This window comes from Dromiciops gliroides, chromosome 1, assembly GCF_019393635.1.
Source record: "Dromiciops gliroides isolate mDroGli1 chromosome 1, mDroGli1.pri, whole genome shotgun sequence".
Taxonomy (NCBI): domain Eukaryota; kingdom Metazoa; phylum Chordata; class Mammalia; order Microbiotheria; family Microbiotheriidae; genus Dromiciops; species Dromiciops gliroides.
In genome coordinates, this window is record NC_057861.1 from 338,321,522 (window position 1) to 338,348,613 (window position 27,092).

The 27,092-nt window shown below is 38.0% G+C and overlaps 1 protein-coding gene across 3 annotated transcripts in view; it reads right to left on the reverse strand.

Annotated features, from left to right (window-relative positions):
• Positions 1-27,092, reverse strand: part of SLC12A7 (solute carrier family 12 member 7) — a 141,879-nt gene that overhangs the window by 47,678 nt on the left and 67,109 nt on the right. For all 3 annotated transcript variants that reach the window (XM_043974442.1, XM_043974432.1, XM_043974423.1), the window contains exons 3-12: positions 26,864-26,986; positions 25,948-26,094; positions 22,448-22,502; positions 16,958-17,088; positions 13,388-13,629; positions 11,780-11,991; positions 10,031-10,198; positions 5,799-5,897; positions 5,089-5,146; positions 4,262-4,436 (exon numbers count right to left, since the gene is read on the reverse strand). In XM_043974442.1, coding sequence (XP_043830377.1) covers positions 4,262-4,436; positions 5,089-5,146; positions 5,799-5,897; positions 10,031-10,198; positions 11,780-11,991; positions 13,388-13,629; positions 16,958-17,088; positions 22,448-22,502; positions 25,948-26,094; positions 26,864-26,986 — 1,410 coding nt within the window. The remainder of the gene's footprint in view (positions 1-4,261; positions 4,437-5,088; positions 5,147-5,798; positions 5,898-10,030; positions 10,199-11,779; positions 11,992-13,387; positions 13,630-16,957; positions 17,089-22,447; positions 22,503-25,947; positions 26,095-26,863; positions 26,987-27,092) is intronic.

Here is a 27,092-nt window from a genome sequence, read left to right on the forward strand (position 1 = left end):
TTATTTTTAGTCCATTTAGCTGTAGAGTTAAGGACCACACTCCAATAAATAAGAGTTTTGTTTTTCTTTTAAATTTACATTTCGGGCTGAAACATAAAAGCAGGCTCACCTCTCTCTCTGTGCATTTCCCCCTCATACATAACAAAACTTAAGAAAAACAAATACTAAATGTCCCCAAAATGTCAACATAACCACAAGACGGAACCAACTCGACAAGGAGCCAAATGTTAGGAGCTAAACTGTTTAGCTGCTTCTGAGAAGAACTATCCAATAAAAATAAGAAAAAGCTATCATCAAGAACTCTTGCATTTGTCTTCCGAGATGGATGACCCTGGAGGGAACAGAACTAGCAGTCCTAAAACTTATTTTAGTTGGAACGATTATCAATGTGTATTCTCTTGCCTGCAGATTAATGTAATGACCTCAAATCTGCAAAGCAAAAAGAGAACAAGGGTCAGGAACTGGCCACTGAGGCCCCCAAAACATATCAGCTGGGCATAAACATTCCTCATGGTCAAACAGCAACTGGTTCAAGCCAAAAATAATTCTGCAACATATCCAGCTGGTGGCATCAGTCAGCCACTTTTGGAAGGACTTTTTTATTGGTTAATCTCCTCCTCCTGAAATATACTCCTCTACACCGTTCCTTCAGTGCCTTATTAGTGCAGTATGGTGACCCGGTGTTCCTGAAGCCATGCCAACAGAACGTGAAGTGCTAGCTCTGAAGCACTGGGGTTAGTGCTAATAATGACTACTGGACAATCTATTGTCCAGATAAGTTTAGAAAGTGTTGACACCATAAGGCCAAGCACCACAACGTGACAATTTGGGGGTGTCCAAAAAATCATTTAGAGGGGCAGCTAGTTGGTGTAGGACCGTAGGCAGGAAGATCTGAATTCAAAGCAAGTTTCAGACACTGCGTAGCCCCAGACAAGTCACTTAACCCCTATTTGCCTTAGTTCCTCATTTGTGTGATATGGAGGCACAGTGGAGAAGGAAATGGCAAACCGTTCCACTATCTTTGCCAAGAAAACACTATGGACTACACATAGTTGGACACAACTGAACAGAAATAAAAATAAACCAGTTCAGACTTAACCTGAAGGTTGGAAGAATTTTAATATATAACAATTGAGGAAGTACCTACTCTAATGAAGTTATAGAACCATAAACTGTCTAATAGAAAATAGAGTGCTATTTATAGTAAATCTGCTAAAAGATGTAATTATTAGAATTGTCAAGTATAAATCTAACCACCTAAATTTTTTTAGCACAAATTTCAACACCATTTTTAGTAGGAAAAATGCATCACTTCATATACATTATAAAATAGCTTAAAAGAATAAAATGGTTGCCAAAAAATTCCATATTGTAATTTTTTTTTTTAAATCATTGTAAGCCATACACATATGTGGCACTTTTCATTGAAAGTGAAATCTAAGGCAATCTTTAATTGGCATAGAAAAAATTCAAAGTATAATGGACACTTGCAGCTCTTTTAGTGAAGATAAAAACTAAAAATTCAGGGGGAGCTTTTTTTCTTTTTTAAAAGAATATGAGGGACAGCTAGATGGCACAGTGGATAGAGCACCTGCCCTGGATTCAGGAGGACCTGAATTCAAATATGGCCTCAGACATTTGACAATTACTAGCTGTGTGACCCTGGGCAAGTCACTTAACCCCCACTGCCTCACGAAAGAAAGAAAGAAAGAAAGAAAGAAAGAAAGAAAGAAAGAAAGAAAGAAAGAAAGAAAGAAAGAAAGAAAGAAAGAAAGAAAGAAAGAAAAGAATATGATTCAAAACCAGAATTTTTTCTTCTGTGTTGGTCAATTCCATTTGAAGTATCGTGCTCAGTTTTGCGTACGGTCCTATAAAGGGATCACTTATATGCAATATATCAAAAGGCCTAAAAAGATGGCATGGGGTGTTCAAAACACATTGTCATACAATAGCAGAATAAACAAATGTCTAGTTTGGAGAATGGACAACATGGAGATCATGATAGCAGTTCTCAAATATTTGAAGGTCCGCAATGCAGAAGGGGGTATGGTTTTACTCTTTGTAACCTCAGGGAGGGCCAATGAACAGAAGCTATACTAAGCCTAAGTCTTTCTCATAAAACAATTAGAGTCATCCAAAAATGGAATTTGTCTTGTTATAAATTCTTTGTCCCTGGAAAAATTTTCAAAAGGATGAGATGACCACCTCTTTAAAATGTATCTCACAGAATTCTTAGGTACAAATTATTTCATGTGATATGTGCATCTCATTGTAAACTTTAATAAACTATGTTATATTGTATTCTTACATTTATATATTTATTTTTTTAGCTTTTATTACCAAGACAAAGATAGAATGGCATAATGTTTAGAGTGTAGACTCTGAGGTAGAAATCTGTCATTCAGTCATGTCTGATTCTTCATCACCACAATGGCAAAGACACTGGAGTGGTTTGCCATTCATTTCCTGCTCCTACTCATTTTACAGATGAGGATACTGAGGCAAACAGGGATTGACTGACATGTCCAGGCTCACACAGTTAGTAAGTGTCTGGGGTCACATTTAAACTCAGGTCTTCCTGACTCCGGGTCCAGCACTCTCATCCACAGCATCACCTACCTATACTTGAGGCAGAAAGAATTTGATTCAAATCCCCACCTCTGATGCTTTGTGGTGACTCCGGACAAGTGAAGCCTCTGCCTCCAGCAATTCCCTAAGACTTCTTTTCTAAGTGAGAGAGGGGTTTCAATCTGCTTTGGAGGGAGGACTTGCCCCCTACACTTACAAAAGTCACAGACCCTTTGCTTATTTATACTTGTTATGATTATCTTTACAGTGGATTATTGTATTGAGTGGAAACAATAACCTTAAAGGAAGCTTATAACTCTTTAAGGTTCTAGACTGGAGATTCTTAGTCCTTTTTTGTGTGAAATGGACCTCTTTGGTATTCTGGTGAAGCCTACAGGCTCTTCAGAATAATGTTTGCAAATATATAAAATAAAATTACAAATTACATAGAATTGCATAGAAATAAAATTACTAAAGAATTACAAAGGAAACCAATCATACTGAAATTTTTTTTACAGTCTACTTCCACGCTGAGAAACCCTCTAATAGTTTAACTAGAAAAAATGTACACAAATCATTTCATACACCTTAAAGCACGATAAGGAAACAGACATATGTATATGTGCCAGATACTGTATTATACAAGTATTATCCCATTTGATCCTGACAAATGTAACGATTGGAGTGATGCCACCTGCTGGAGAGTTATTGTAGGAAAGCTCCACCATGAGAAGAAGGTGTCTCAGGGCAAGCCATCTGGCTTTTGCTTGGTGTCAGGAAGTGTTGTTTGCTCCTGGGTACTGTCTAGCATATCTACCAGCCAATCAGCTTGGAGTTATGTGTGCTTGTGAATGGGATGTTCCCAGTTTCAAAGGAGGCTTGTGGGACGAAGAAGAGGCAAGGCTCGCTCTCTCACTCTCTTTCTGGAGGACCTCAGAGGGGAGAAGAGCTGGAGACATTGGCTCCCTGAGATAGACAGCTGAATCTAGGTCTCTTTCTCTCTCTTCATATTCTCCTTAATAAATACTTAAAAGTCTAAACTCTTGCTAAAGCTTATAATTTATTGGCGAACATTCATTAGATATTTTAGAGAGTATAGCTAGAATTTTGGCCCCTTATAGAACCCTGCAAGGTAGGTGCTCATATTACCTTTATTTCCAGTTGAGGAAACTGAGGTAAATCAGAGATTATGTGACTTTCCTCAGGATCACATAGCTAGTGCCTGAAGCCAGATCTGAACTTAGATATTCTTGATTCTAAGTCTATTACTCTATCTACTGTGCCACAGCTGCCACTAAAGACAAGGAAAAACTAACAATCATTAACAAACTATTTCTATTTTGTTTCTTACTGTTCTAAGATCATTCTCTGAATCTGATGATCACATAAGCCAAAAAAGCACAAGCAGTTTTCAAAGAGAAAGAAAACTGACAGAAGAATTGGAACACATCACTTTTTTCTAAGTGAAATCTTTTCATTATAAGTAACCAGTATAAATGATAGAATAATCATGGAAATCATCAAGAGCAGTGTGGTTTTGTCTCACTGAATAGAAAAGAAGCTCCCTCAGGGCAGAAACTGTTCCATTTTTGTCTCTGACACTAACACTTAAGACAGTGCCCGGCACATAGCTGGTGCTTAATCCATGCTTGCTGATGACCACATTCAAGTTAATGAGAAAACCCATCCTCACCTGAAGGAAAGGCACAATCCCATCTCTTGCAATAGCCTGCAGTAGCCTAGGTGCACCTGTTAAGCTCTGAAGGCCAGCCCCACAGGTGGAGAAGAAGGAGCCAATGACAATGACCCAGGGAGATGGCCAGGCAAGCATGCCAATCACAAGGTTTCCTTTCAGGGCTTCTCCAAACCTAAAAAGGAAGAAAGGATAAGTCCAAATATTAGTAGTAACAGGTTTGGTTTTTTGTTTTGTTTTAAATTTATCTATCTATCTATCTTTCTATGTATTTATTTATTTATTTCAGAGTGGCCTGAAATAACTCAGAAAGCATTTGCTGAGGGGGCATGGTAGGCAGCCTGTAGGAGCTATAAAGTTCTAAAAATGTTTCAATGAAGATTCAACTTCAGAAATGGCTCTACAAAGACTATTCAAACTATATAGTTATGTGTAATATACTGTGTATTCCAGATATTATACATAATATGCTATATTAAATATATTATACACATGCACAGCATGATCCAGTATTCTGTATATTTTTACATACTATAATGTGATATATATACACACACACACTATATATACTATATATTATACACACATGCACAGTATAATATGTATACTATATTATGCACAACATACAGAATTTACAAAATATTATACACACATATAAGTATGTAGGTTAATGTTTTGGGTAGATAACATTTTACTTCAACTTTGAATCAAAAGTGAACAAAACGTTGAATCTCCTATTTAAATACTGCTTTGCTTGGTGAAAATCAAAGCTTTCCAATTTTGCATGTTACAAATTAAAAATTTAATTTAATTTAAAATGAACATACTTATCTCTCAAAACTGCACCTTCTATACAGGCTCCAAAAAGCACAATGCAGGACAAATCTATTTTGATAAGTTAAGGAGCAAAGATAAGTCAAGAAAAATACAGAAATAAGTTCAAGGACTAAGGAAGTTTTGGAGAAAGGTGAGCTGGCTATACCGCTAGGGGCTTCTGACAGGCACTGCCAAAGAGCTCACCGCAGTATAATAGAGTATCATGGTCTCCAAAGATTGGGAATGTTCTTGCTTAGAATAAGCAGAAAAACATTTAGACTGTATCTCTCTCTAACCCCGCCTTCCATCCACCCCAAAAGCAAAAACTAACCTTAAATTCCAAAGTAATGTCGCGCGTGTGTGTGTGTGTGTGTGTGTGTGTGTCTGTCTGTCTGTCTGTCTGTCTGAGGACCAACAAATAAATTAAAGTTAAATAAGTTAATAAAGTGAAAATATTGTTACTTTCTCCTTTCCCCCAATTTATTGAATAACTTTCTACTATGTTACAAACAATTCTATTTGCTCCAAATAGTTAGAAAAACAACAATTGTGGTCACAGTCTTGAGAAATTCTTTTGGATAAAGAAATCTGTATTCTGATTCAGATCAGTACAATTGTTAGGAAAGAAATATCAGTGAAGAGAACTGAGATGTGAAATTTGACATTACACAAAAGACCAAAATAGAGGCACCTAACATCAACATCTTTGCCCAAAGGATACAGATAAAAGATGTGGTCGCGATTGCCAAAATTGTTCCTGTAGGGATGGATTTCTGAGCATCCCTCAAATCACCAGATCGGTTAGAACCTGCCATAATACCTAAAACAGAGACAAAACTAGTTATTTTAGTCTAGATTATAAACCGTGAGATAGATGCAAACTTTTTATTCAGAGGTCAAACTCACCCACATCAGAACATAACTTCAGTGAACTCAAGCCAGGCTGGTTATGGGCTCTTACCCCATTTTTTTTTTTTAAACTCTCATTGAACATATAATTTTGCCAATTCTGGATATCCATCTTCCCTGGCCACTACAAGTTAAGATAACTTTTACTATGCTGTCTGTTGGCTTTCATGTGTCGTCTGCGGTTTCCACAGAATTCCCCCAAAATTCCCATTTAATTTCTTATGCTGACCTGCATCAAAACTATGATGGGGAGGGAAAGTCTCAAAGTGGAAGAGATAACTGTACTCATTCCTGGGCCTCCCCCAGAATATTATCTCTAATTTTATTACCCCTTAACTGATCAGTGGGAATGGTCTTGCTAAGGGTATCCTTGCTAATAATCTGAATGGCCCAAGGAAAAGGAATTCTTGATAAAGAGAACAAGTAAGGGCTAACTGATAGTATTACTTAAAATCTGTTACTTCTGGAATATTCTGTTTAGTTCTCATAAAGCACAATAAACAACCAAAAGGTCATTAGAGCCCTAATGATTTTTTTTTTTAATGCTTAGAGAAAAGTAGCAACGAACACATCAGAGCAGTGGTTCTTAACTGGGCATGTTCCAAGAACTTAAAAATATATATTTTATGTTATGCACATATATACATTATTCTGAGAATGGGTCCATGATACTAAGAGCTCACTAGCCCTGTACCAGAGGAAACAGGCACAACATCAAATGCTACTGGGCCAGAGAACAGGAGGGATAAAGGCATCTGGGTGAAAAGGATGCTGTTATTGCATGTTTTACCTGAGTACAGCTGTTTCTATGTTGCTTAAGGGCTTAAAGTGCTGGTATAAATTTCAGTGGCTTGGGGCAACCACCCCACCCTCACCTTTGCCCTAACCTGGTTATATCCCTAAAATATCATTTCCACTGAAAGGAGCCTGTTTCTTTCAGAATTCTACTTAAAAAGTGGTTTCTAGAGCCCAAGGAAAATAAGTTAGTCCAGTAAGGCCTCCCTTGATCCATCTTAAGTTTACCCTAATACAAATCTGGGCAAAGAGCTGAAGGCATATATACGATATATATATATATATATGATCCAGAAAGAACCTGGAAAGTGGAAAAATCTAGTCTGTTTCAAGAGGCAGTGATAGTGAATGAAGGAGCTTCTAAGTCGTGTATATGTACATACATAGCATATGTACATGGGTATCTGTGTGTATATAGAGGTGTATTTACATATACATATGTATATATACATACACCATACATACATTTTAAGTCTCATCTTTATTCATCTTTTAAACCCAACATGATTTCATGCAATGCCAGAGAGAAAATCTGTTATTTCCTAATTAAGTGTAGAATGATGCAGTTTGCTTTGGGGAAGATGTTCATTTTCGGCCACTTCTCACCTACAATTAAGAGCCTTCCTTCTTCAGTTTGTGATAACTGATATTAAACAAGGAGAATTTGCATGGATCAGTGATACTCTGCTTTGTTCCAAGGCTCTAGGTTATTCTTTCTGTCCCAATGACATCAGGATTGAATATTGCCAGATGAAAGACATACAAAGCTGTTCCTTTTCCCACCATCTCCAATAACACAAAGAGAGGGACAAGCCTGTGTGCTTCTTGACCTAGCTGAGGATCTAGTTAGTGGAACATGTCAGCAGCTGGGTGGTTCTGGGACTTAGTGTCTTATCTGAGACTCCTTAAAGATATTTTTACATGACCAATGGCAATGACTCCTTGTCACTAAATTAGAACTTTCACTATTCCATTCAGAGAAAAGGGAACATTAGTATGGTGAACAAGACAGGCAGAAAAGGCCAGCTATCATTTCACTGGATTTAACAGCTATTCATCTAATCTGAGCCTTTTATGGAAGATAAGATGTATTCAAAGCTACTCTACATGCAGTCATGCTGGAGTATCAAATGAGGATTATGGCACAAACTTTCTGAGGATATGGAACAACTGTGTGGCTGGGCTGAACATTACTAATATAGCACTCTGTCCCATTTAGAAAAATCTTTGTTCCAGCAAAGTGGAAGTACTACACCCACTGGTTTAACTAAACTGGTCTTTTAGAAAATCAGCGATATGAGCTATGACTGTCTAATAGCTTTTAAAACAAAAAGCAACACACATAAAGATAATTAGCTTTCCAATTTCACATGGACACTATGGGGCGTGGAGGATCATTCACCAGAAGTAGGTACTGACAGACTGAATTCAAGCAGATCCCTCATTTAAAAGCAGAGCTATTCTTGAAGCATTACACTAGCCTGTGATGAAAAACAAGTCTCAAAATATGCCCTTTCAACAACTCCCATGAAACAAGAAGTAGATGGGACTAAATAAGTGTTTTACTCTTTACAGTATTCCTTTGTGGCCTCAACTCAAATATTCTAAGTTGCAGAGATCGGCCTTTATGGTAGGAATTCCTCCATGGAAAGTCCCCCCCCCCCAATTTTCCTTTAAAAAAGTTGTTTTAAATGAAACTGATTTGGGAATGAAAAATACCAGCTTTTAACTGGAGAATGTAAAAACTAAGTTCTATAAACAGAAGGAAGAAAAGGTGCATGAATATTGTCTTTTCAAATTGAGTCACTAAAACTAAAAACAAAATAATAAACAGATAAAACACAAAATGGTTTGATCTGTGAGAGGTAATATCCCAGGAGGTAATATTCATGAGAAATCCATGCTTTGAAAGGAAATACACAAATTGATGTATTTGTCCATTTGCTTACAAATTACCCAATTCTTCATACAAGTTGATGTGGCCGGGCAGCTAGGTGGCGAATTGGATAAAGCACCAGCCCTCAATTCAGGAGGACCAGGGTTCAAATCCAACTTCAGACACTTGACACTTACTAGGTGTGTGACACCGGGCAAGTCATTTAACCCTCATTGCCCCGTAAAAATAAATAAATAAATAAGTAAGTAAGTAAGTAAATGAATGAATGAATGAATGAATGAATGAATTGAATGAATGAATTGAAGAAAGAAAGAAAGAAAGAAAGAAAGAAAGAAAGAAAGAAAGAAAGAAAGAAAGAAAGAAAGAAAGAAAGAAAGAAAGAAAGAAAGAAAGAAAGAAAGAAAGAAAGAAAGAAAGAAAGAAAGAAAGCCAGGTTGATGTGGCATGTGCTGTATCCTATTGCAGGTAAAGTACACTTCAGTGAGTAGTGGGACAAGAATCTTTTGGACAATAACTACAATTCCCTTTTCTAGGCTGAGCTTTCATTCACTTTTTTCCTTTTTATTTTTTTCTTTTTGCTTCAGAGACTTAATCTTCTACATCTCCAAAAAATGAAACTGAATGCCTAGAACTTCCAGGAGTGGTACATTTTGTGATATGAATCATTTTAATGAAACACAAGAAGAAAAAGATGATAGAACACTTTTGGATAGGATACAGTTGTTTCTCATGCTGAAAACGGGCTATCACAGCCACCAGTGGTTCAATGTCCTTTCAGTCACTGTCTTTAAGATCAATTTAACTCTGTTAAATTTAGCTTCCAAAATTAATTTACTTATTAGAATTTATTTTGGAAACTCAAGTAACTATTATACAGCTGCTTTTCTTATCCTTCCTTAAGAAATTAAGAAAACCCAGTTCAGAAAACATAATTCAAGTAACTGAGATCTAGCTGTTTTTCTAACTTCCCCAAGGCTCCTTGACCCTCCATACAAAGCACGTCTAGAGCTTCTTAACCTTTTTGTGCCTTGGACTCTAGTGGCAGTCTGGTGAAATCTATGGATTCTTTCTCATAATATTTTTTAATGCATAAAATACATAGGATATAAAAGGAAACCACTGATATGGAAACAGTTTTCAAAATACTTTTTAAAAAAGAACTTCCAAAATCAAGCCCCATCTTTTACTGAGTTCAGGTATGTGCTCAACAAAAGCTCTACTTTATACTGGAACAGAAGTTCCAGAAGTACACACCAACTCTCCCTCCCAACACCTCCCCTCTAAAGGCCAAACAAACAACAAAAACAACCTCCCCCGCAAAAAAAGTGCCTCAAAATGAAAGAATGTGGTACCTGTCACAGATGGGAAATAAATTCCTACCAACATCGTAAAGTAGGTCATGATGTCCGTCAATACATAAGGCAGGCCGCTAGTTTTTGTTTCCTCTGACACAGGGAATGAAGGCATACCTTTCTTTTCTACATATGCTCCCTTATCTGCATAAGCACTCCACAGATTTTCTGTTAAAAAGAGAAAAAATATACTTGTATTCTCCTTTGAAACATGATTCTTAGGGGCAGCTAGGTGGCACAGTGGATAAAGCACCAGCCCTGGATTCAGGAAGACCTAAGTTCAAATCCGGCCTCAGTTGACGCTTACTAGCTGTGTGACCCTGGGCAAGTCACTTAACCCCAACTGCCGAAGGAAGGAAAGAAGGAAGGAAGGAAGGAAGGAAGGAAGGAAGGAAGGAAGGAAGGAAGGAAGGAAGGAAGGAAGGAAGGAAGGAAGGAAGGAAGGAAGGAAGGAAGGAAGGGAGGGAGGGAGGGAGGGAGGGAGGGAGGGAGGGAGGGAGAGAGAGAGAGAGAGAGAGAGAGAGAGAGAGAGAAAGAGAGAGAGAGAGAAAGAAAGAAAGAGAGAAAGAAAGAAAGAAAGAAAGAAAGAAAGAAAGAAAGAAAGAAAGAAAGAAAGAAAGAAAGAAAGAAAGAAAGAAAGAAAGAAAGAAAGAAAGAAAGAAAGAAAGAAAGAAAGAAGATTCTTGTGACTTGGCCATGAAGGAGTCACCTAAATGTGACTGTTTCAATCTCAAGCCCCCGTTCTGGTAGCCTCATTGTCTACAACACATCTGCTTGGTTTTCAAGTCCCTCCCTACCCTGTGTCCTGCTCTTATGTCTCATTTTACAGATAAGGAAACTAAGACCCAAAGAGTAAAACTTGTTCCAAGCCATCAGAGGCAGGCTTCTTGACCACTGGTCCAGTAATCTTATTCCTACAACAGATGATCTTCGCCCCACTGCAAGCTATTTAAATCCTACCCTGCTTTCTGTATTTTCTGTGAAGTGCTTCCCTTTCCTGGTCACAGTGATTTTGCTTCAAAGAATGTGTCATACAATGGTATATAGTTTTGTATAGTCCTTCAGTTATTTCATCTGTTCCCAAGTAGGCTCCTTGAGCACATTCTTCTATGTTAAATGTAGTCTCATTAGAGCTGGAGGGGGCCTTGATGTCGTGGTCAGGAAGACCTGGGTTCAAATCCCACTTTTCCGACATCATTGACCATTTAACCTCCATGCCTATGTCTTTATCTGTAAAACAAGTAGCCCACTGGCCTCTAGGGTATAATTCAAAAGATAATACAGGGGGCAGCCAGGTGGCGCAGTGGATAAAGCACCGGCTCTGGATTCAGGAGTACCTGAGTTCAAATCCAGCCTCAAACACTTGACACTTACAAGCTGTGTGACCCTTGGCAAGTCACTTAACCCCCATTGCCCCCCCCCCACACACACACAAAAGGATAATACATATGCAATTGATGGAACACTAACATAAAACATGATGATCATTCAGTTTATGTGTAGGGTGAGCATTTGAAAAGTGGGGTTTCTATTTGAATTCTCCATTAATAACCTTGTCCATTTTCTATAAAAGAATGAGGTTACTAGCATCTCTCGTTGGAAGAAAAAAGCTAATTCAGAAAAAACAAATGGATTAGTTGTATCCCTGTCATCAATACTATTTCATCCTCCTTCCTTCTTCCTTTCTATCCGTCATTCCCTTCTCTCCTTTTCCAAATAGAGTTTAACTCAACTTTTTTTTCAACTTACCTGATATGATACCACTGGCAATTCCTGGAATTCCCTGAATTTCAGTCACATTGTTTTCATAAAAGTAATCATCGCATGTGGCATTAAGCATAGAGCTGTTGCAGAAGAGTCCCCAGAGACGTGTTGTCACCGTTTCATTATTTATAATTTGGAATTTAGCACAGACATCAAATTCTCGGTTGGATAACGTGCGATTTCCAAGAAAACAAACCCTAAAGAGAAGAAATGCCAGTTAGGAGAGCATGTAGATCTTCTCTCCTTTGCTCTGCTGGCCAAAACCATGGAGAATGCATCATATGGCAAATTTCAAAATGAGATTCACGTCACATCACATCACATCACATTCTCCCTTTCTCTCATCACAAGATGGAAAATGATCTCTACACCTATGATCTATGATCAGATCTATGGAGTCTGAATGTTGACTGAAGCAGATTATTTTCACCTTTTTATTTCCCAACATGACTAATGTGGAAATACATTTAACATGATTGTACTGTATAACCTATATCAGATTGCTTGCTGCCTTAGTGAAGGAAGTGGGGGTAGGGGAGAAAACTTTGGATCTCAAAATCTTACAAAAATGACAAGTTGAAAACCGTTTAAATGTAAATGGGGAGAAAATAAAATAATACATTAGGTGAATGTGACCATCATAAAAATAACCAGATGACCCGAAGAACAGTGAATTTTGAAAAGAATTTCTTAAGAAAAGCCATTGCTACTTCTGAAGGACCTATGTGGTACACTGGATAAAACACTGAACTTGTAGTCGAGGAAGAATGTAAAATGGGATAGCACCTTCCTCAAAAAGTTGTTGTAAGAATCAAATAAGATAATCTTTGTAAAGCACTTAGTACAGTGCTGACAAACAGTAGGTGTTTAATAAATGGTCATTTCCTTTCTAACCAGGGTACTGACTCACCTGAGGTATTTTATGAGTTTGTATTTCACAGATCATTCAAGTCATATAGCAACACTAAGAAAAGAATACTCCAAAAAGCCTTAGATAATGTTAATAGGTAATATATGGATTGAATAGCCTTCAAACCCTAACAAGGGCATTCATTCAGACCAATAGTGCTCATCCTTTTAAGACATCAAAACAAAAAAGTGACAAAAGATATTTCAAAATTCAACTTTTTTTTGTTTACAATAAATATCATATGGACAGTTAGGTGGCACAGTGGATAAAGCACCAGCCCTGGATTCAGGAATACCTGAGTTCAAATCCAGCCTCAGACACTTGACACTTACTATCTGTGTGATTTTGGGAAAGACACTTAACCCCCATTGCCCCACCAAAAAAACAAAACAAAACAAAACCACAATAAATATCATAAACAAAAATCACAATGATAATGAATCCAAGGTAGATAACTGACTGTGGAAACAAGGTGAAGGGGATTCTTCTCCAGCCCCCCCCACAAAAACCCTCAAACCTGACCACATATATAGAAGAGTCATGGAAGATGGCAAACATAATCACAAGTGTGCAAGGACAATTAAAAACTTCCAAAAGCAGGCAGGACTGGACCACAGCAAGATCTCATTCTAACTACTGAACACACTGTAACAACACTTCCAGCAAAGATGAGGACATCTTACGGAATGTCTGGGGGCTCAAAAGCAGTCTTGATGACACCAGCATAAATGGCAAGAATTGAGAGGATCACACAGGCCAGAAATACCAGGGCAAGCTTATTGACATATTTGACGCCTACAAACACCACCATGGCCATCAAAGCAAGTGTACACGTCCCATAAACACGCATATTGTTGAGCATTGCTCCGTTTTCTCCTTCAACATCTTCTGAATGAAATATAGCAGCATTTGGAGAAATATAAGTCTGCAGAAAGGGAAAAAGACATTTACATGAAATTTCCTTGAAGTATATATTTTTCTCCCCTTTCAAAAGATAAAGTTCTTCAATCCTTGTAGGTTGGACACAACACAAACATGCAACTTTCCAGGGAGGGGATGTCTTATGATTTCAATTAAGTTTTCTGCTCCAAAAGTTGGTCATTGACTGATCAAAAAAAAAAAAAAAAGAGAGAAAGAGAGAGAGAAGTGGGGAGCTAAAACTAAGTCGTTTCTGACTCCCAAATTCCCATCTATTAAAAAAAAATCCAGGGGCAGCTAGGTGGTGCAGTGGATAAAGTACCAGCCATTGATTCAGGAGGACCCAAGTTCAAATCTGGACTCAGACACTTGACACTTACTAGCTGTGTGATCTTGGGCAAGTCACTTAACCCTCATTGCCCTGCAAAAATAAATAAAAATCCACTGATCTCTAATCTCTTCTGGAGAAAACTTATCTTTCCTTCCAGACCCAACTCTACTATGTCACCAATGCCAGCTCAGGCATGAAGTTCTCAATCCTTCTCCATGTATAAATAGTCTCCCCCTTATTTAAATTGCATTTTGTACTTCATTTAGGCATGTATGGTCTTTTTAAAAAAATTTTATTCTACCATCCCCACTAGACTACTGGAGTGATAGTTATCTCTCTAACTTTCCCTGTATGTAAATAAGGCATTTATTAGGTTTTTCCAATGTGCTCTGCATGGCACTAGTATAATATATCAGATACAGTGGATCACTTGGAATCTGAAGATAAGATTCTATCTCCCCAAAATCTCTTACCTCCATCATCGTCACTCCCTCACACAGCTACCACCCTAAATTTAGGCCCTTGTCAACCTCCTTCATGGACCATATTAAGAGGCTTCCTGTTTCCATCCCTTCCCATTTCTTCCTCCACATATCGTAGTTAAACAGTCTTTCTAAGGCTCAAATCTGGACATATTACACCCTGTTCAAAGATATAATGTGATTTCCTACCGACCTTACCAGGATAAAAATATGCCTCAGGCTAAGCACTCTGGGGCCTCCACAATGTGGCTCCATTTTTTTCCCAGCCTAATCTCATATCACTCCCCTCCATGTACTCTTTGATTCTAGCCTACCTGGGATATGAGTTATTCTCTAAATTAGATATTCCATGTCATGCCTTTGCTAACTTGAACAAGCCACCTCTGATGCCAATATATTTTTCTCCTTATCTCTGCCTCTCTGAATGCTTCCCCCAGCTGAGCTCACATGCCACCTGCCCTGAAACCTTCCCTGATACCCGCCGATCTCCCATCTATTAATGATCTCTTTCTCTCCTCATATTATCTTGTTTACTTAGCTGTATCCTTTACATCTCCCAATAATTATTCTAATTAGATAATTATATTATATGATGATATAATTTCTATATTGTATTATTACATATTATTGTATAGTATTTATTATATGTAATGTCATATATTAATATATTATATAATAGCCCCTTAATAGTTGTAGTGGCAAACATTTATATAACACTATGAACCAGGCACTGCACTAAGTGCATGACAACAACCCATTTTCTATGGGTCACACAGCTCGTGAGTGTATGAAGCCACATCTGAACTCAGGTTTTTCTGACATCAGTTTTGGCATTCTATACACATTACTCAGTATGGCGCTTTGTATAGATCTAGATAGAAGTCACCCCACCAAAAAACTGAATTGAAATTTATAGATGGGAAAACTGAGTTTCAGAAAGATCAAGTGACTGACTCAAATTCATGGCTGCTTTGAAAAACTTAAGCCTCGATGTCTTCAAGGTCTGATGATCTTGATACTATACCAGAAAAGACAAGGTTAATTAATGACCCTGGCAGCAAGAGCTCAACTAACTGGAAATGGAAGGCAATCTAACTCTTTTAAGATGAAGCTATCAAACACATAGGCAAGACTATGTAATTAACATACCGAAGGGAGGAATTAGGAAATGGCCTGCAAATACCATCAACTACATTAGCAGTTCTCAAAACTTTTATTCTCAGAACTTTATATTCTTAAAAATTACAAGGGGGCAGCTAGGTGGCGCAGTGAATAGAGCACTGGCCCTGGATTCAGGAGGACCTGAGTTCAAATCCGGCCTCAGACACTTAACACTTACTAGCTGTGTGACCCTGGGAAAGTCACTTAACCCCAACTAGATATTATACACCACCAAGAGATACTATACAGGTTCAGATTTCTATCCTGTCCATGAATTTGAAAGCATGAAAATGTCATCTAAAAGAACCAACTGATAAACAGCCCCAGAGGAAAGAAGAGGCATTAGAAAGAAGGAGCTAAGTACAAAGAAATATTGGTTATTAAGTGGAAGTTTAGCACTGGCTTATACAACAGGGTTATATTTAGTTCAAATTCTTAATGAAATCAGTAGGAATTACTGGAAACTGTCTTCCAACATTTTTCATGCTCCCCTTTCCCCCCCCCCCAAAACAACACAGCCTACCTGGGTGGATAAATTTAGTAGCTAATCCATAAAGTTTTTCTAATTCAATTAAAATTATATTTTTGGAGGCAAACACTCTTGAAAAAACTTTATTCTGTTTTGTTTTTTGGAGGGGGGAATGAAACTAGTGAGAGGAGAGAAAACCATTGGGAGACTAGGACTCCCTAAGCCCTGTCACCATGATGGGAAAAAGAAAAAAGACTTGGAAGATTTCCAGATGAGATGAAGGAATCAGTTTGGAGGCCCTCAAGAAATGGCTGAGCAAAAACAAAAACAAAAACCAGGGGGCAGCTAGATGGCGCAGTGGTTAAAGCGCTGGCCCTGGATTCAGGAGTACCTGAGGTCAAATCCGGCCTCAGACACTTGACGCTAGCTGTCTGACCCTGGGCAAGTCATTTAACCCCCATTGCCCTGACAAAAAAACAAAAAAACAAAAACAAAAACAAAAACAAACAAACAAAAACAAGAACTGGCTGAGCACTGACGCCTGCCCAAACTGACTTGTTTTCTATACTTGGTGACCTCATGAGAGCCCATGGGTACAGTGACCAAATATCTCACTCACATCCATAAATAAATTCCTGAGTTCCAGTCATATGAGCAACAACTTAGTTACTGGATGTTCTAAACTGGATATTTGTTATCTCAAATTTAACATGATTAAAACAGAACCCACCTACTATCCCCTAAAACTCATGTCTCTTTTTAATTTATTTCTATTGGGGATGCCATCTTTTTACAGGCCCTGTCCCTCTAAATGGACTGACAGCTTTTAAAAGTTGACCAGAGACAGAGAGAAAATGAATTTCATCATAAACTAACCAAACAAAAGACTTACCAGGAAAATCTCAATTGTTCCTAAAATGTACATGGCTCCTGCAAAAGTGGTCCCCAGATAGAAACAGAGTCCGACTGCTCCTCCAAATTCAGGACCTAAAGACCTTGAGATCATGTAGTATGAGCCTCCAGCTAGAAAAAAATCAGAGGGGGAAAAAAGAAAATGCCATCAGGAGGGTATGCTTATTTTACAGAGTGACTGAAGGCTGAAGTGACAGAATGGGGAAGGCAACTTTGCCCTCCATATGAAAAAGGGCAAAGGTTCCAACCTGAAAGTTAAGGGAAAGAAACGGTTTTTTAAATTGATCCTCATGGGGCAGCTAGATGGCACAGTGGATAGAGCACTGGCCTTGGAGTCAGGAGGACCTGAGTTCACATCTGGCCTCAGACACTTGACACTTACCAGCTTTGTGACCCTGAGCAAGTCACTTAACCCTAACTGCCTCACCAAAAATAAGGGGGGAAGGGGGCAGCTAGATGGTGCAGTGGATAAAGCACTGGCCTCGAATTCAGGAGGACCTGAGTTCAAATCCGACCTCAGACACTTGACACTAGCTGTGTGACCCTGGGCAAGTCACTTAACCCTCATTGCCCCATCAAAAAAAAACCCCCAAAACTAGTCCTATTAAAGAACATTAAACCCTTGAGATGTTTGTTATACCCTGCTACAGACTCCTTTCCCAAGCCTCAGAATGATAAAACAACTTCAAACCAAAAACCCAGTATTAAAATTACCTTTGCTGAAGGCTGCATGCTTTTAACCTGAGCGTTCTTTAGAAACTTGGACTGATTTTTTAAAAAATACTATTAATATCAAAGAAGCAAAATAAAATGCTTGTCTTTGTGATTTGTTATCTTCTTTGTTCAATAGAACTATGTATGAGCCCCAGTTATATGTAGCAAACGAACTGTGAAGGAAATACTGGGAATACCCTGTAAATTCATAAGATTTGGGGGGGTTGTTTTTTTTTTTAAAGTAATCTCTAACTCACTGGAATGACTAGCACATTAAATTACTTTTCCTATAAGTTGTACCATGTACTTAGAGACAAGAAACGTGCTGTTCCTTTTTTTTTTTTAAGTGAGGCAATTGGGGTTAAGTGACTTGCCCAGGGTCACACAGCTACTAAGTGTTATGTGTCTGAGGCTGGATTTGAACTCAAGTACTCCTGACTCCAGAGCCAGTGCTCTATCCACTGCGCCACCTAGCTGCCCCTAGAATCGTGCTGTTCCTTAAACATGACAGGAGGATCTCCTGATTTCGTGCATTTTCACATGCCTTGAACTCTCTCTCACCTCATCCTGCTTGCCTGGCTTCTTTTCAGGCTCAGCCTAAGTTCCATCTTGTGTAAGAAGTCTTTCCCTTCACCTCCATTCTCTAGTCTCCATACTTTTATAGTACTTGGGCCCCCATATCTGGAATGTCCTCCTTTCTCATCACTGCATCAAAGGTTTCCCTCAAATTTGGATCAGGTCTCACTTCGCACATGAAACCTTTCTTGGTTATCTGATTTCTAATAACAACTCCCTTGAAAGTCAATCTTTGAGTCAGTTGTCAAACTGTTGAGTGGGGAATTACATTCAAATTAACTCCAGTGCCTTAACTGTCTTATATTTAACAGTTGTGTTTCTCTGGAAATGTGTTTTGTTGTCTCCACTGTCAAAAAACACCCTGCTGGGCTAGCCATACCAAATCTGAAGCTATACTATAAAGCAGCAGTCATCAAAACTATTTGGTACTGGCTAAGAAATAGAGTGGTGGATCAGTGGAATAGATTAGGCACAGGAGACACAGTAAAAAATGACTGGATAAAAGATTTAGACAAAGGGTGATACCATAATAAAATTAAGAGAGGAAAGAGTAGTTTACCCCTCAGATCTATGGAAAGGAAAACAATTTAATGTCCAAACAAGAGAATATTATGAAATGCAAGATAGATGACTGATTACATTAAGTTAAAAAGTTTTTGTACAAACAGAAGCAATGCAGCCAAAATTAGAAGGGAGGCAGAAAGCTGGGAAACAATTTTTACAGCCAGTATTTCTCATAAAAGCCTCATTTCTAAAATATATACGGAACTAAATCAAATTTATAAGAATGTAAGTCAAAACACACTCTGCAAGTTGGAAATGCTTCATTTCTTCTATTTGGTATTTTCATCCTTGGGGCCTAGCACAGTGCAAGGATCACAGGAGGTGCTTAATAAATGCTTGCTCACTGATCTCCAAGTTGCCTTCCAGATCTAATGATGTGACTTCTGCCCTGGACTATAGCCTCTTAATTGATTTCCCAGGCTCTCCTTACTCCAATCCATTTTGCACACTACTTTCAGATTTAAATTTCTAACAATCAGATCTGATGACATCTTTCCCTTTTTAAAAACTGAACTCTTTGTCCTGGCATTCAAGATACTACATAATTTAACTCAAATCTATCTTTCTAGCTCTTTTATTACACCCCTTTACATACTTTGCATTCCAGACAAATTGTACTATTCACTGAATTCCAAACATCTTGCAATTCATACCTCAGTTTCTCATGCTATCCCAATGCCAAAAAACCCCAATAACAATAAACAAATAAAAATACAGTAAAAACTAAAAAATCCCCCCCCACCCCAATTCTAAAACCTATAAGGCCCAAAGGCTTTCCCAAATGGAGTGGTATGTCCTTCCTCTGATCTCACATTTGCCTATTGTATTCTCATCCATATAATATTTATCTCTAGAGAACTACAAAATTTACTGAGAACTGATTCCCCTCCCAGTCCCCTCTTTCCCAAACAAATTAATTGCATGGGGCTGACTGTCTGTCATTTCCAGACTCTTGAAGGACTTATGGACCTTCCCCCAAGTAACTTATCCCCTCCCCAAATTCCCCACCCTTCTCCCCGGACTTTATGTTATTATGTAAAACAATCTATCTACATTAAGTAGTTTCTATTCAGAATCAGAATCAGTTCTATTGTTTCTTTTGTTAAAGGTTCCTTTACATTAAGTAGTTGGAGAAATCTTTTGGTTCTTTTTTTGTTACCCCATAAAAAACCTGTCCTCAGTTCCCATCTTTGGATATTCCTAGCTTCCTAGCTTTGTGATACCAGGAGCTATAGTTCCTCCGCCCCAATTAAAGACCTTATTTCTCCTATATTGATTGTTGCCTTAATTTCCAGGTCAACACTCTTGAGTATACATTTTATTACTCTTAGTTAACCATAAGCTCCTTAACAGCAGAGGCAACATTTATTTTCATATCTTCTCCCCCTTCTAATTGCCACTAAAATGACACTCCTGATGAGGAGGATACCAATTTCTCAAAAGTTGAACACATATTTTAGGAAGTCCTATCTAACTGGGAATATTTCCATTCAGGAGGGTCAAGCAGTGACTGATATTTCAGGACAGTATAAATCTGGTGAGGCTATGGGTTAGCCTATCACGTTAGAGCATGACCATAGCAAGATGAAATTGTCTAAGATATGGCAAGTTTGTGGCCTGAATCAGTGGAAGTTTCACTATGCAAGTGAAATAACCCATCTTTGAAAGTACTAAAAACACTGCCCCTCCCCCCCTTTTCCCATCCCCAAGCCAAAAATGGGACACCAGAGTTGATATCTGTCTGCTAAATTACAGTGTTTATGTTTAGAGCAGGCAATCTTAGCCTGGATTCCATAAACTTGTATTTTTGAAAATACTATACAAAACAAACAACAACAAAAAAGAAAAAAACCAAAACCTGTAACTGTAGGTCAATATAACTGATGTGTTTGGTAAACATTACTCTGAGGTTGGGCCCTTTACTAGACTGCCTAGAGTCCATCACACACACACACACACACACACACACACACACACACACACACACACACACACACAACTTAGCTACCCCTAATACAGAGAGGATTCTCTATCCACTTTAAATAATGAGGCTAACATTTCAAAGACCATATTGCAAGTCCTGGCTAAGCTATTGCACACAAGAAAAGCACTTCCCAAAAGATATAAATAACACTTCTTATAACAGACCAATTTTTGCTGGGCTACAAAGTCTGTCAAGTCAGTAAGAGGTATTTTAGTTGGCCAAAGTCACCACTGAGCTTCATTATAAAAGCAGCAGCTAGGATAGAGAATTGAACCAGGAGTCAGAAAGACCTAAGTTCAAGCTAGGTCTCAGAAACTTAATAGCTGTATGACCCTGGGACAAGACACTTCACCTTTCTCTGCCTCAGTTTCCTTATGTGTGAAACTGGGACAATAATAGTACTTACCTTCCAGGATTGTTGTGAAGATAATGAGATAGCATTGGTTAAAACAGAAAAAAAAAAATGCTAGCTAATTATGATTAAAGCAGCCCTCTCCTCAACAGACCGTCTATAGAAGGAAAGCAAGAAGCATATGGGTTTTTATGAAAGCCACCAGCTTCTCATCCAGCCATTACAAGTGGCACTTGTTTTCAAAACATTTTACATCTCACTTTTCCTTCCTGCCCCCACCCAAGTCCAACACAGAGACACAACACACAACACACAACCACCACCTACCACCCACACGCATGATTTTTTAAAACTTTCAAAAAAGAAAATAAATGGTTGAATTTTAAAGAAAATAACAGTTCTGTCGGGAAATTAAAATTCAGGATAAACATGAAGAAAATGTAACCTTTCCTTAAAGATAAGGGTGCTTAAACTTTCATGGCCTAAAAATAAGCTAGTCTAAAAATATTCTTTAGATTAGAATGAATTGCTGTCTTATTTAATAGGACACATGCTGCACACTTAAAAGTGGTATCTGAATATGGGGGCTGGTCATAAAACACTTCAGTTACGTGAGTCATTTTATATACTTAAGAAACACCAAAATGGTCCATTTGGAGTAAGAAATCATTTAAGTGCTCTTCAAGAGAAATGTTAAGAAAACATCAGGAATCAGGGTTCAGTCAGTAAAAAGGACACAGTGAGATCACTGGGGTCACAGAGCCATACCAATTATTCAAGGCAAATTACTACTTGAATTCAAGGGTCTCCTTCAAAGAATTGATCTAAGCCCCAGGAAGACCCTGCTAGGATAGGATATGGTTGCAACACAGATGGCATCATTCACAGAGCAGTAATCACTACCAAATGCGATGGGAAAAAAAAAAGCCCAAACCAGTAACACATACAGTCCAGTTAGTAAGGAATGAGGGACCCACTGACCATTCAGCTCCAAAACACAACCAAGTAAAAAGCTACCAAATCCTTTTTGCCTCACCTCATTTAATTTCATAGACTCCAGATGTTGGCAACCTCTGGCAAACAAACATTTTTAGTCCTGCCTTTGGAAATAGTAGCCACTGGGGGGGGGGGGGGGGCGCCTGTCATCTGCTATCATTCTCCCCATGGTCACATTATAATTAGTTACTGAATCCTTGGGCTTCCTTTACAAAAGCCAGTCTTCAAAAGACATTATAAATGAGAAACAAGGTTAAGAGGGTAGAATGGTCCAAATTTATTACCTGGAACTACACCGTTTGTTGCTATGGCACTCATTGATATGGCTGTCAGCATCGTCTAGAAAAAAGAAAAGGTGAAAGCATTTTTTCCTTACTCACTTTATACAGAAAAAAACCTTTAAAATCACCATCCATCCCAATAATCAATGCTTACTTGAGAAATGTATTGTCACTGCATTGAAGAGCTGTTTCTTATTCACTTAGTCCTTTAGAGTATTTTTGTCATCAACTCTATCTGATAAGTAAATTCTTTGATTTTATACCTAACATTATAAAATAACTCCTTGCTAGATCAGATAGTGAGATTCCTAAACTCCTAATACCCAAAATTGTCCTCTAAAAAGTCCTGAGTGATCTTAGTCATGAATGAAATACAGCGTCCTTCTCAGTCATGCATTTATCCAACAAATACAGACACATCCTTCATAAGGGCAGCAAAATGAAAGTCATTATGTGACAGAACTTGGCGAATTGCCTATTTGAAAACAAGACTGTTTAAAAAGCATCAACAAAAATACATTTAACAAAATAAGGCCAGCACAGGATCCTCTAACCTGCCCGCTCAGGAGTTAAATTTGTGTATTTACATAAAAGCTGCCTGTAATATTTCACCTCTGACACATACAAGCTGTGTGAAGCTGGGCAGGTCACTTAAACCCTCAGAGCTCAAAGCCAGAGGTGTGAAACTCAAGGCCTTAGGGCTAATATGGAGCCTGCAAAACTCCTGCATTCAACCAAAAGCAGATTAAAACATAACTGACAAGTGTTCAACAAAAATGAATAAAAATACAATAAAACATAGATGGTGTTCATTTGTGGTTTTCTATGTCACTATGTGATCAGCAGGGAGTCTGACCCTAATGGTCTATGCAACTTTTTAAAGCAAAAACAGGTGACCTTCACTGGTTCCAGTGATATGTCCATCCAGTTCCCATCCCAGTTAAAAGCTGCCTTCCCTAGTAATATCATTTTAAGAATGTTATTACAGAACCAATTAACAACACCAATAGGGGTATACTTGTATGCAGCACTCAGCACTGTGCAAGACATCTTTTGCTGAGGTAAAAGGAAGAAAAAAAAATTTTTTAATATGGTCTATGCCTTCAAGAAGTTTATAATCTAATTCAAGAGATAAAAGAGACACTCCTGAAATAGTTAGCTAAGGGCACTTCAAAGACAATGAGATTAAGAGCTCAAAGTGAGATAGTTCAGAGGAAAAATAAATTCCCTGAGGGAAAACCTCTGGGCATAAAGGGGACTTTAAATGCATCCTAACAGATGAGTAAAATCTGAAAATCTCTCCAGAGATGGTAGGAAAGGAAAGGGAAAGGAGAGATGGCATTCAGATAAGACAACACAAACAAAAATTTGGCAAAGAACATATTTCCTGCAAAAGGCAGGAAATGCATATATTTATTTGAAAAATAGTATAAGGAATAGCTGTGACAGAATGGAAAGAGGAACAGGTTGAATAGAAAGAAAAGAAGGTCTGAATTTCAAATGGTAAAATGCTAATGGGGATTTCAAGGGCTAAAATTACTAATGGGGATGAGAAGAGGAATGACATCATCTCTGACCTTTCTGCATGATCTGATGTTGTAGGTGAACCTTTCCTTTTTTTTTTTTTACCGATTTACTTTAATGTTCTAACTATATATTATTTTCAAGGATAACACATTTTACAGTTCAAATATTGACATTACCGATGCAATCATACTGAAGAACAAAAAACTGTCTAAAAGATTTCCCTCTTGTGGTCTTTTGTATATAAAAGGTATAACTGAGTTCAAGATATTTTTTCCCTGACCTTTTCCTTTTAAAATTCAGTGACTGATCTTACTACTATTATTCTTTCTCAGTTACTTTTGATGACATACCCCTCCCCCAACCAGCCTTCCTTCCACTCCCCCATCTAAACTCACCAGGTTTGCTCTTTTGATCCTATGTTCACATCCATATATGAATGTGCATATATATACACAAATATCTAACATGGATACACAGGTAGGCTTGTTTAGAAAGCCCATTGCAGGGGGCAGCTAGGTAGCACAGTGGATAAAGCATCGGCCCTGGATTCAGTAGGACCTGAGTTCAAATCCGGGCTCAGACACTTGACACTTACTAGCTGTATGACCCTGGGCAAGTCACTTAACCCCCATTGCCCCACAAAAAAAAAAAAAAAAAAGGAAGGCAAGCAATATATCAATTATATATGTGAGGTCACATCTATATTAGCAAAAGAAAAAAAAAATTTAAAAGAGTTCATCACTTCTTTCTCTGGAGGTGGAGAGTATGTTTCATTAGGGGTCCTTTAGAACTGTCTTGGCTAAAGTCGCAGCAGATCTTTATTACAATATTGCTGTTATTATGTACAATGTTTTACTGGTTCTACTCATGACCACAGAAGAATCCTGCTGCTTTGTACTATTATTTAACTTTCAGATTTCTGTTTTGGGCAGGGAAATGATCTTAAGGTCCTCACCATTAATCAAGTCAACAATATTACACAGGTACACTACAAAGCACAACAGGTGTCCTCCATATTTCTAAAGAATGAAAAGGATTTCTTTGTCAACGGGTGCATTCAAATATTTCAAACTATACTGACACAACACTTTTTAAAAAATTTCTATTTTAATTTCTATTTATTTGTTTCTTAAGTTCTGAACAATAATAACTATCTCTCCCACAAGCCCCAACCAAAAGACAACTATTTGTTTTTAAAGTTAAGTTGAAGGGGCAGCTAGGTGGCACAGTAGATAGAGCACTGGCCCTGGAATCAGGAGTACCCGAGTTCAAATCCGAGCTCAGACCTTTGACACTTACCAGCTGTGTGACCCTGGGCCAGTCACTTAACCCCAACTGCCTCACCCCCCCCCAAAGTTAAGTTGAACAGGGTAATTTAAAAATATCTATGGTCAAACCATTTATTTTAAAAGCCTGGAGAAAATACCTTGGTATTAGAATTCATGGACTACAGAAATTTAAATCTAAAATGCATAAAGTTATTTCGTACCCAAAAGGTTTACTATCTGAACTGAGCCAAAGCATCCAATTAACTTGCTTAGCTATGTATGTTATCACATATTGTCTGCATGATGTAGGTCTATTCTGGTCTCACTTATGGCATCAAAAAACTATGTGATCTTAAACATGTCACTCTCTTCTCTAGGTCTTACCTGAAACACATCTAGAAGGGGGTGCCCTAGTGGGGACCCTGGGTGGTTCTTAGAGGTCTCTCCCAGGAGTGAAACTGATTCCAAGGCTTAATCATGTAATAAACAAAGGGATAATTTTGTTCTCCACAAGCCAGGTGCCCTCAGACTAACTAGACAAAATCAATCTGAATTAGTGATGTAACTGTGCTATGCTATAACTCAGAGTAAACCAATATGAAGTATTGCCTAGTAAAAGCTAAGAATGAGTACTAGAATTGTCAGTTAACGACAACCATCATTTCAAGTGTGTGATAATATCACTGGAACAATAAATGTCCTACTCACACAAGTGCAGCACATAAACACGATGATGAAGGACTCAAGGATTCCTGCTGCACCTACGATCCACGTCAAACGCAGGAATAGAATGACTCCGAGGATGTTCTGCAGGCAGGGCAAGTACACGCCAATGAAAGTTCCCATTCGTGGAGCCTGAGACAGAAGGAGAATAAAATCTAAGACAACATCTCAAGCCACAACACTGCTTCAATCCCTCCAGTAGAATGCTAGCTCATTAAGGGCAAGGATATTCTATTTCTGGCTTTGGAAATGCAGGGAATCTAATATTTCCACAATTCCTTACAAGTTCTTTTGAGTCCCTGTGGAAGATAGATGGCCAACAAGGGCACTGTTTTATTTCAGGAGTCTTCAAATGGTACAGGAAAAAAAAGTTTAGAATTTGGGAATCATAAGAACAATTTGTGCCTTCACTTTTTCCAATTAGAGGTTGTTAAAAACTTTGAAGCCAAATTGAAGAATTAGAGGTTCCCCCACCCCTTACTATTTATAGGAAATTTTTATTTACAGGTAATCCCTCTTCCATTTTAATTCTATACAAAACATCCTCTATAACAAAGACCCTTGACACTTACCAGCAAGCATAGAGTGTCCCAAAAGTTTTCAGCTTTAATAGCTTAAAACTGCACTGTCTTGGAACATGCTATAAACATAAACCCACACCCACCTTTATTTCTTGAAGGATAATTTACAATAAAAGATCACTGAAAAACTTTTCTCTGATGTTTTCTATCTATTAAGGAATCTTATGCAATCTCAGTATGACAGATCAACAAATAGTGGAAGATACCTTGTTAGAGAAGAACTTTTACGCCGACTCAATTATATTCTCCTCAGAATCTTGTGGGGATCCTTGTCTTCTTTAAAAAAATTTTTTAAAAGAGTAGGTTTTCAATTTAAATACCTTAATTTCTTTTCGCTTGCTATCTTCATCCTCCTCATGTTCGACCACACCCTGACTCAGATTGGTGTAATTTGCTAGTTTATTAAGAAGCGATGATACCATGGGATTGCTATCCATTTCTTCCTGTTTGGATGTAAAGATGATAAGAAAAAAAACCAAAACATTTTGTTTTGCTTTAAGAATGCATCATTCTCACTTAATACTGACATTTTTTAAATTTTTCAATGGT